This window comes from Pyxicephalus adspersus, chromosome 1 (assembly GCF_032062135.1).
Source record: "Pyxicephalus adspersus chromosome 1, UCB_Pads_2.0, whole genome shotgun sequence".
In the NCBI taxonomy this organism is placed as follows: domain Eukaryota; kingdom Metazoa; phylum Chordata; class Amphibia; order Anura; family Pyxicephalidae; genus Pyxicephalus; species Pyxicephalus adspersus.
The window spans coordinates 106,275,175-106,287,155 of record NC_092858.1 but is presented as its reverse complement, the minus strand read 5'-3'; the positions used below and the strand labels follow the sequence as shown (position 1 = coordinate 106,287,155).

Below are 11,981 nucleotides of genomic sequence, written 5' to 3'. Positions count from 1 at the left end.
TCCTCCTGATGCTGCCGCCACCTCCAGACTCTGTCATTGTGCCACTCTGTAGCCTCCTGAAGCTTTCGCCTGACCAATATAAACTCTAGATGCCAGATACTAATGCCGTCCATACTTTGTTCCAGAGCCCACCACCCCTTCCTCCTGCTGTTACTGCTGCCGCCTGCCCAGTACCCAGCTGTAGATGCCAGTTAACAAGGCTGTCCATGCTGCATTTTAGAAAGTTACAGCTAGCAGATAGAAAAAGGCAATGCCCCACAAAGCAATGTCTCCACTAGCTACAGACTAGACTCCAGTTCAACAGGGTCTTCTTTCCCCTCTGATTCCTCCAAGCCCAATCCCTTTCATGTGGTTTCGCTACCTAGTAGGTAGGGACAGATTGGAATCTCACTCATCCATTCATGTCTCCAAGAGCTACAGCTTCTACATTGTCAATAAAGGTGATGGCCTTATATTGTAATGCCCTCCTTGCTGCGTATCAGGGCCCACCACCTCCTCCTCCCAGTACCAAGCTCTAGATGCCAGTTAAAAATGCCATCGTCACTTCTCAGGGCCCACCGCCTCCTCCTCCTGCTTTCATTGATGCTGCCGCCTGCCCAGTACCCAACTCTAGATTCCAGTTACAAATACCGTCCAAACTTCGTCTCAGGGCCCACCGCCTCCTTCTCCTGCTCTTACTGATGCTGCCACCTGCCCAGTACCCTACTCTAGATGCCAGATACCAATGCGGTCCCCGCTCCATCTCAGTGCCCACCGCCTCCTCCTCCTCCTCCTGCTGCTGCCACCTGTCACTTGTAATTTATAACAGAGCTGTGTAGCTGGCTATTTTTTTAACTGAAAGACCCCCTCAGAGACCTCTGCCTGTACTCTGAAGCCTGTGTATGGCTTGTAATGGAGCGGTGAATCCTGGCGGCTTATTTTTGGACCAGAGGAACCCCCTCGTGCCCCTCTCTGCCTCTATTTGGAGAGCGTATAAAATCCGGCATGTTCCCTTGACCGCCCCATAAAATAGCCTTGCCAGCAACAGAAAAAAGACTTCCTTATTTTTTTTTCTACTTGTACAGTGTTGTGCAGAGCTGTGGAAGTCTTGCCATGTCTTTTTAAATGTATTTAGAGGCTGTAGAAGCTCTACAAGTCCAGAAAAAAAAACAAATATTTCCCCTATTGACTTTAATGGAGTTCGAATTTGGCGTTCGATCACCCGAACAATAATGCATTATTCGACCGAATAGCGGTTGAATCGAATAGTGAGTTATTCGACCAACACTATTGCTGACACCCTCTCCACTCTGTTGGGGGGGCTCTACTTGTATAAGCGGTTAATAGAACAGGTTCTGTAGGCATCTTTGTGGAATCAGCTGACAAGGGTAAAAAAGGAGTGCGCTTCTTCTTGACGCTAACATGGACCTGTAAGGCTGAGTTTATACTTGAGTTATTTAGTCAGTTTTGGCCCCGTGACTGCCCAGATAAGTGAAGTGTGCAGTGATTCTAATAGCGACGCCTGTCATCTGCATGGCATACTAACTCACAGTGGTATTTCACTACCACAGCAGACTCCCTATGCGTGTTACTGCAAGGCACAGTGTTCTACATCACTATCAAGGCTCTCTGCAGGCCGGAAATAGGCGTTTTTTAACATGATTTGCCGCGAATGAATTCGGATCGTAGCAAACCTTTTCAGAAAATTCGGCGAACCGGCCAAATCGAATTTTTGAGAAATTCGCTCATCTCTACATGTAATATAAGTGTACAGTAGCATATATAATATATATATAATATATATATATATATATATAATATAATTATAATTGAATCCAATACAAATTTTTTTGAATTTCGTGCCTGGAGATCAGAGGAGCAGGACGCCGGGGGACGACAGCAGAGCAAGGTAAGTAGGATTTTTTTTTTAGGTTAAAGCTACGCCGACTGTGTCTCGGGATTACCGCTAAGGGGGTTTAATTTACCATTTCTTATGTTATAAATGTGTTTGTAGATTCTTTTTTAAATTTACGTTTAGTTTTAACTACATACAAATATTTATAGCTCCATATAGCCAATTACACCACCCCTTCAGTTTCGCATGTGACCAAATCTCAACCACAGAAGTCTACTGGGAGGTTATATTTTTTTCCCTCGGCTAATAAATCCATCTGCATTCTTTGCATTTTTTATAACATCTAGTTCCCTTGGGTTTACCTTGTCTTCTAAGACTTCAAAGTGGCTTTTGATAGGTTTATCCCTCAATGGTTGGGCTCTTCGATATGTTATTGTTGGATTTTTCCCAATACATTTACTGAGGTTCAGGTCCTCTAGAGGGATGAGCCAATATTTTTTATAATTTTTTGGGGATTTTGTCATGTTCTTGTGTGTATTTAGTTATGATTCTAGTTATTGATCTTTCTTTCTCTTTAACTTTTTGGCCAAAGATCATTATTATTCCCCCTTTTCCTTTTTATTGTTTCTAATTCATCTATTTCTAGACTTACTGCTTTTAGGAATGCCCATAGATTGGAGTTTCTTTGTAAATCTGGAAAGCTTCCTGAACGAGAGCTACCCAAGAAGTTCTCCAGATCTTTTGTGATTTACGTTCCAAGTTTTCTCTTGTTTCAATACATGTGTCATCTATTGCTTCATTACTTTTATTCTCCTCTAGAAGAGGAGAAGGAAGCCACACACCAGCTACATTTAAGGAGGATCAGGACAGACAAGGTTCAGACACAGGTAGGAAAGCTGTGACCCAGAAAGGATTACACTCAGAGACCACTAAGGTAAGCTTTTTGAATAATGGAAATGACAATCTATGTTTGGATAGTTATGATTTGAAGTGGACTTTGTATGAAACTTTATGGTACCTGATAGAAGCACTATAATTAAAAATGGTGATGATCTATGGGATTTGTTAAATAAGGAATGATTGGTACATATAATCATCACATTTAAATTTGTTTGTAGGTGGCCATTGCTGTTACCTATTGGTTCTATATACCTGGATGAAAAAGGTACAGATGGAATTGTGTGTTTTATTATCTCACTTTGGGGAGAGTAAAAGGGTGTTATGATTTAACACTAGGGGGTCACGGTAATTACAATTACAGCAATTAAGCTACCTGTGGATACATGTTGAAATTTGATAAATAGAAAATTTGTGAGTAATACCTCCTGGTGAATATATGAAGTTGATTAATTAGAACTACATAAACAAGTAGGTCCACTTTATGTCTCTTGGGTTATTTTAAATGTCACAAACAATTAAATGTAAATATATATTTTGCAAAAGTGTATTTATTTATGTTTTTTGCTTTGGAGCATATATATACGGCTTGATAGATTTGGAATACTGTGTCCTTCTGATTGGAAGAAATGCATCATTGGTATGTGCGGAAGAATGTATGGTTTTATCTGATTCTGTTGCTCACTGTGTTGTTTTTGGCAGAGATCTGAAACCCCTGAATATAGCAGTAGCCACTTATGGACATGGACATGTATTTTGTTTCAATGCCACCATTGTTTATTCGTGTAACTGCATGGTTTACCTTCTGTCTATTAAGTTAATTTTTGTATTGCTATGTTTATACTTGTTGCATATAAAAGAAAATGTTTAATAAAAACTCAGTTTCAAAAAAACAAAAACAAAGGGTAACTTAAAACAGCAGGGTTGAGCATAATTTGCTACATACCTGTTGGTTAACAAGTAATAAAACCCTTAGCTGTAGGGAAGGTTAGCTGAAAGTGACACATGTGTTACTTCCCCCACCTCCCAGATTGTAAGCTCTTCGAGGCAGGATCCTCTCCTCCTGTGTCACTGTCTGTTTCTGTCACTTGCAACCCTTATTTAATGTACAGTGCTGCGCAATATGTTAGCTCTATATAAATCCTGTTAATTATTAAACATTATTATAATAGTAATTATTATAAATAATAATAAATATTGCTATAATAATAATAATAACAACAAAAAATTGGTACACCAATTCTCATAATTATGTACACATTTACCTTTACCTCCATTTTATGAAATTAGAATCAGGTAGAAATATAGCATAACCTGTTTGTTAGACATAAAATAGAAATTTAGGCAAATAGATAACAAACAGAATTAATGTTCATACTAAACATGGAACAGATAAAGCTGGGACCTTAACTTAGTGTGGAGGTAAATGATTGTCAAATTCAAGGCCCGAATGTATTAAAATAGTAAAAATATGTAGAATTTGCAATGTTTAGCATTACTACTAGTACTACAAATTGCCTTATTAGAGGTAGTTTGAATTTTGACTGAAGCAACTCAATGCTTATCAATCAGAGTTAGCATTAATAAAAAAAAAAAACTTTATGTGATAGGTGAAAATTATAGGGGTTTTACGTTTTTTATGTATGTTTTATCGTAATGTTTTTAATGTTTTTCAACTCACTACTATCACAAAGACCAGCCCTAAAGTAATTGCATAAGGATGAAGATAAGTACTGTTTATGGAGACATTAAGACTTTACTGGACCCATGATGTCTCCCTTGGACTGCTTCCAAATAAATTTTCAGTTTGCTCTCTGTCTGGTGTTAGCCAAAATGTGACAACTGGAAACCCAAGAATATTCGGAGCACTTTCAGGGTCTACATGCAAGTTGTGTGTTGATTATTTCCTGCTACGTCACCCTGAATTTCACATATCATCCTGAATTCCTTAGTGGTAACCCAGTGTTAGTCAGGAAGTTAAATGTTACAATAAGTACCCTAAGAAACACTTTGGGAAAACATAAAAAATTAACCTTGCATAAAAACAGCAAGGTCCACCAAATTCAATCCTATTTGACAGATACTTTTGACCCTCTGTTAGAAGCAGTATGTCAGGTGTTCATATTAAAATATCAGCGTATTCTAGATAAATAAATACAGTGCCATTGCCTACTATCTTTCATCTTTCATTGCATGCTTTCTTGGACAGACATATTTTAGTCCTTATTAGCATTTTTTTTGTTTGTATATCTGGAAACTCTCATGCAGTGCACAAGTAATTTCATAAGCATGCACAATTTCTTTTCCCACAGGCTCTTAAATCAACATGCTGGTAATTTTCATCAAGGAAATAAAAAATTTATTTTACAGACACTTTCACATAACACAAATGTGTACTGTATATTTTCTTAGCACTATAAAACCTAAACAATGAATATGTGGATACAGCTTTTAGATGGTATATAGGCTTTTCAACTATTTTTTTTAACCCTGATTTACATTTTAGTTTGTAAATAAGGAAGAGGTATTTAGTGAACAATAATTTTTCAAATTCAGGCTTCATTCAAGAGCATTTTTAGTTCTTATCTTAAGGGAAGCCTTTGGGGCAGATTTACTAAAAGGGTAGTGCCTGTTCACTTTGCAAAGAAAATGATCTCTGAGGTAAGTAAGGTCCACCTGTTTTACGTAAATTAAACAATCATCCAGCATAATCCTTTTTTCCCCACACACATGATTGGCTTTTGTGTGTTGTAGAAATGTATATTTGGCCATATACTGTATATCTGATATAGATGCATCTACCTTTTAAAAGGGATAAGTGGCCTTAACCATTGGTGTCACACTTACCTCTTCCTCACTAAATCGCAGGTTAGACATTAAGTTGTTTAAGAAACAGAAATGTATCATTAATGAATGACAAACTGAGGCTTTTGAAATCAGGAATACATTGTCTCAACGTTTTTAGGCTTTAGTTGATGTAAGCAGTATGCTTTTTTAAAAAATATTGAAAGTAATTTTTTGTACCACTGTATGCTCTATCAGCATGCAACATAGTTAGTACAGATAACCAACTTGTGTTTTATCTGTAGGAAGCTTGTGTGTAGCACAATCAGTTAAAATCCCACGAGAGCCAAAAGCGGGAGAATTTGACAAGATAATTCGGCGTCTACTGGAGACATCTAATGCTCGTGCTGTCATCATCTTTGCTAGTGAAGACGATATCAGGTGAAGGATTTAGGATTTCTATTTTCAATAGATGAACAGGATAAATAAAGCAATCTTGGTGCATTGGATACAATACCTGAATCATGCAGTGATTTCTTCTGTTAATGAACAGCTGCTGTATATGGAATTAAGTCTGTTAGGACCAATGTACATCAGACTGGCCTAATTTTACTTGATTGTTTTTTTTCCTTTATCATAAACAAATATACCTTTGCCAAAAAAAACTGTCAAGATTTTTTGTTTACTGATACAGTTGTCCTACAATTCTGCTTTTAGGTATTTACTTTACAAAAAATAATAGGTAGGTAATTTTGAACTACAGCTAATGCATACTTTAGAGAAAAATAACACACAATCAGAAATTGTTTTGTTTTCAATACACATTTTAGAGGTATCTTTTCTTGTTTTTAAGTTGTTCAACACAGGTTCTGCTTAGCTAAGACAGGTTTTTTTGTTGGATTAATACTGATCATTAAGAGCATGTGGAGGAAAAAGTAAGCAGCCCTAAATACATATAAAGCATTGCTTTTTTTCTTTTATACTCTATATGCTTAATTCTTATCAATGTTTGTCATGGTTACTTTCAAGATTTCGATAATGCAATTGTTAGTTTCTTAGTTTATTATCATTATTCTTTTATGAAGTGGAAATTCATTTCACAGTCCTTCATAATAAAAAGCAGTTGCATACATTATTGTAAAATGTGACAAGCAAAGAAACAAGGGTACAAGCTTGTGATCAAAACTGAATAGGGAATAATTAAGACATAATAGCTGTGTTTTTCTGCATGAGATAAGCAAAGGCTGGTACAGTATCCTAAAAGCACAACAAGAATGTACTATTTTACATTTCCAAAAGTAACATTGCTATTTTTCTATCAATGTGTTATGTACAATAATGGAATGGTTTCGTCAATGCATGGTGCAAATGTAGAAGCAATTAATCTCAAATAAATGCACAATGCTCCAGCCATGTGTGCATGATCACTACAAGATGCCACTGTATATAGCTCATGTAGCTAACTCTGTAGGAAGTCATTTGCTTCATTTAATTAGCAGTTGATTTTTTCACTTGTCAAGCATCCAGTGAGTTTACTTACTAACTACCTAGGGAGCTACTTTTTCTATGTCATTCCAACCTAAAAAGATGATCTCTCAGTAGCAAAAGAAAGTTGCTCGCAATTCGGAATTATAGGTTTGAAAAGCAAAAAAGTTAATCTGTAAAGATTGCGGACAGTACATTTTTGGGTGCTAATTGAGTGACCTAATTGAAGCTTAATTGTGACTTAAGTGAAGCTTAATTGTACCTATATCAATTTGTTTATATGCACCATATAAACACAATGGCCCTGATTTATCAATGGAATGCGAGTACACACGCGCCAGGCAGCAAGCTCTATTACGGCGAGTCGAGCCCGAGTTCTAGTGAACTCGCCTGCTGGTTTCCTGCAAAAATGAGCAAAGATCTCGAATGCGCCAATTAAGGTGATTAATTTTCAGCTGTGCTATTCAGGAGCAGATGTTAAACTCAATGGTGAGGTGGTGGCAATTGATTAGCGCACACCTGCACCCTGTTTGGTGCACATCTCCAGTCATTTTACAGGTCAGTTTGAATCTTTAATGCTTGATGTTTTTTTTGTGTAAGTGTTACTTTTTTATGTTACATTCTACTCATTCACAAACTTGCTTCTTTTACAGTTACATTTGTTGCACTTGTTGTTTTCATACTTTTTCTTTTGGTTGCAACACTGCAAACTAATTTCTATATATAAATTGTCATGGTTTTTATTTATTTTTTGTTTGTTTTCTTTAATAGTTTGACATTTGCACTCCTGTTGATTTGCCGCCTGTTGGTGTATATATATATAAAGAACAAACAAAACACATGTAAACCCACACTTCCATGTAAAGCCAAAATAGTTCAAAAATGGCCCCAAAAATATTGCATTCAAAAAATACTTACCAAACCAATATGCAATTTTGACCTATCAAGAGTGGAAAACTGGATTAGAAAATATTTATGCAGGACAAACATTTCAATGTGGTAATAAAGGTAGAATTTTGCAATCAAACAATATGGCCACAAACACAATAACAAAGCATTAACATTGACTTCAAAATTGCAAAATGGACTTTGAAATATTCAAAGTTACAAAAAAAAACAGCTATTGTGCTAAAGGGTAAGCAAAGTATCAAATGCAGCAACATAGATTAGGATAACAAACAAAACAACAGCCCCTCCAAGAAAAGAACAAGACAAAAGGAAAAAGCAAGTTAAACGACACCCTTATATATGTTCAAATTTAAGCGCACAGGTGATATAAATTCGCCGCACTTGCGCAGTCTGTCAAAATTGGCTGTTTTTTTTTTTTGCAATTGGACATTCCATAATCATTTATTGATACGATCCTTTAGATTTGTACACTAGTAAACAGATTTTCAAATAAATAAAACAATACAATAAAGTTGATGAGGATTTAATGTTAAAAATATTTTCTATATGTATATATATATATATATATAATTATTATATATATATATATATATATATATATATATATATATATATATATTTTTTTTTATATATATATATATATATATATATATATATATATATACACACACACACATATACATATATACATATATATCTATAGAAGCAAACAAGAACGTGTGTGTGCATGTGACTTTTGTGGGAAAATCTAGTCCAATGGCAAAACCGAGGTTTAGCCCGCGGAAACTCGCAATATTTACCCCAGGGTGTCTCCCCCGATTAGGCATCGTAAGTGTTTAGATAGGCGCCTATGTAGAGGAGCTGAACTCAGTTAACTCTTGCCTAACTGGAAAGAAATAAGTCATTTTAAAATACGCTTATTACCTAGCTCATATGAATGTTTTAAACATTTGAACAGCACATTTTTTTTAGGGCTAAGGGTAATATGTGTGCCATTAGAAAGAATGCTTTTTTAGGGGAACAGTGAGTTTAATGCAAGCTCGGCAGTGTGATCCATCGGAGAGATTGCTTCAGTTGATGACTTCCGCGCAAGTACACCAGCGCCTCATATTTGGTTGATAAATTGATCGAAGGCTTCCGATTTTGCATCGCTAATACGAATGCGCAAGCGAGCTTCCGATTTTGCTTGGTGAATCAGCCTTAAAGGGTCTGATTTATCAAAGCTCTCCAACACCGAAGAAGATAGACTATCATAGGTGAACCCGGGTGATCCAGAAAAACTGGAATAAATCCAGTCTAGGTGTGAAAACATTTGCCATATCATAGCAAATGATTTTTAGAAATATTTGAGGTTTGTGTGAATCACACAGGTTCACTCATGATAATCTATCTTTTCCAGACTTGGAGAGCTTTAATAAATCATACCTAATATTTAAGTGCATAGAATTGGAGCATCCTTTAAACAACACCCTCCATAAATAGACTAATTTTTCCATAATGTTAAGCACCAATCCAGAGCACAAAAGCATACATATAGTAAATCTATGTTAGGTTTCTGTAACTCCTTAAATGGTGTTCATATGTGTGCAGTAGACATCAGTAAGCAGAGTGTTTTACATCATTGTTATATGTCGAAAATCATCATCTACTTACAACTTAAAGTGAACTTAAGTATTTACATATTCTAAACAAACAGTAAAAAATGTTGAAAAATGTATATACACATTTTTCAACAGCAGGCACTTAAACCAAAGCTCTATACCTATTATCTCTATTACAAAAAAATCTTGGAATTCTGAGAGCTTTCTAAACTAAACACTCAGTAAGTGTTTTTGAGTCATTATCAATTGGCTCAAGCATCTTTCTTGTGATTTACAAAAATGAATTATTTTGCAATCCAATTAGTAAGGGAATTTAGGGATGGTTAATTTTTAATCTTTATTTGGATTGTGTAAATAATAGCTAATACTGGCTTTAGTTTTGGCACAGATGCACTTTTAGGGTATATTACTATGCAGATATGATCCTCTGTAGCAATACAGACAGTAAAGAAATTTAGTCCCAGTAGAAAATGTAATACATTGTTTTGTTCTCAGTCAAGTATTGTATTATTTTGGCAACAACTCTATTTTTGTATTTAGAAAAAATTTACAGTACATTAAACTGACTGCATGTCACAATATATATGTATAATACTGCATTAACTCCATTAATAATTGTTATTTGGAGTGATTTAAAGTTAACTGACATATATTTAGCAGGCTAGTATTAGCTTGAATAAATAATATTTATTATTTCTAACTCTTTTATTGAAGTGGAACAAAATATTTTCTTTATTATTCTGTCCCCTACAGACGAGTACTTGCAGCTGCAAAAAGGGCCAATCAGACAGGACACTTTATGTGGGTTGGTTCTGACAGCTGGGGTTCTAAGATTTCACCAGTTCTGCAACAAGAGGAAGTGGCAGAAGGAGCCGTCACAATACTGCCTAGACGAGCATCAGTCAGAGGTTTATTATTATCCAGTATTTGTAGTTGATTCCTCTGTCTCCCTCTCTACTTCTGCATCAGTCTATCTATCTATCTATCTATCTATCTATCTATCTATCTATCTATCTATCTATGTCTTTCTGATTTTCCTAGGGTTTGACAGATACTTTACAAGTCGGACACTTGATAACAACAGAAGGAATGTCTGGTTTGCAGAATTTTGGGAAGACAATTTTCACTGTAGACTAAGTCGAAATGCATTGCGCAGGGGTGGTCATGGAAAGAAGTGTACAAGTAAGCATAAATGACAATTATTTATATACTCTCTCATCAAGTCACAGGGGAATCCTTTAAAGAGAAACTTTACTAAATTAGGCATGGTATATACCAGTTAAAGCCTTATTTCTGTAGACATTATTTAAAAATTACTAAGCCTGCTACTAGGAGCCACCATCCTGAATGCAATTAAGAAGCTCAACCAGCCTCAGATCTTTCAATTTACATGCTACACACATACTTAAACATTTTTATTATATCTCTAACATACAGCAGTAGCAAATGGTTTAGAAAAATTCAGAAATTTACATTAGTTTATACCATATGAGACAGGAATTAAGAGCCTGTAGTCTATAGTATTCCCCTTTACTCTTATCTCAGCAACAAAAAAAGGTTATGTAAAAAGTATATGCTAGTGCAGAGCATAATAATATACCCTGAAAATTTTCCACTGTGATTTGGCCACTGCTTAGACACAAAATATGTAATAAATATTTTTGTCTCCTGATGCTAATCAACTGACACTGGCCATGTTGCGTGTCTTTTTCCCAAATTTTCTTTTTTTCCTAGTAAATATAAATATAAGCAGTATTTAACATAGGATTTCCCTATAAAAGCCCAACCCAATCAAAGGAGATACCACACCAAAAACACATTTTGTACCTTTAGACAATCAATTTCAAAAACATAATTAAAAAAATAACAGAAAAAAAAACATTTTGTTTCTCGGGGGAGTGTCAGATCGACAGGAAAAGTCATATGGAATAAATTACAAAGGAATGTCATGCAGGATACCAGAAAGTTATTTAATTTGTATTTTTTTTAAAAATCTATTCACCATACTTTCTCAGGAGACAGGAAGGCATATAATAAGACAGTTATAAAGTACATTACCATCTGATGCCTCCAGGTCTCATGTAGTCAGAGAAAGAATGAGGTTATTGGTAATGGTAAAAATACCATTAGCTACCTTTATGGTACCTTATTTTTCCTAAAGTTTCCTCTAATACAACATGTAAGCATTTCTTCAAATGTAAGCCACAATGTGAACACCTTTTAAATCTGCAGTGTCAAATTTGTTAAACGATATAATCCCTAACGATCTTTCTGAGTTTTTTCTTCTTCAGTTTATGATTATCTTGCTGTTTATCTAGCATACAAAGAAGCATTCCAAATTTTATGCTACAAAAATAAATGTAGTTTACTTTTGTTTTTAGACTGTAAATATTGACTTATTTTACAAAAGTTATTTCAATGGGAAGGTAAAGCCATCTATTCTAATTTAAAGGCACTGTGAGATAAATTTT

The 11,981-nt window shown here is 35.2% G+C and overlaps 1 protein-coding gene across 1 annotated transcript in view; it reads left to right on the top strand.

Annotated features, from left to right (window-relative positions):
* Window positions 1-11,981, top strand: part of GRM4 (glutamate metabotropic receptor 4) — a 147,894-nt gene that overhangs the window by 105,462 nt on the left and 30,451 nt on the right. Inside the window, exons 4-6 of the mRNA XM_072422658.1 lie at window positions 5,821-5,956; window positions 10,264-10,418; window positions 10,552-10,692. Coding sequence (XP_072278759.1) covers window positions 5,821-5,956; window positions 10,264-10,418; window positions 10,552-10,692 — 432 coding nt within the window. The remainder of the gene's footprint in view (window positions 1-5,820; window positions 5,957-10,263; window positions 10,419-10,551; window positions 10,693-11,981) is intronic.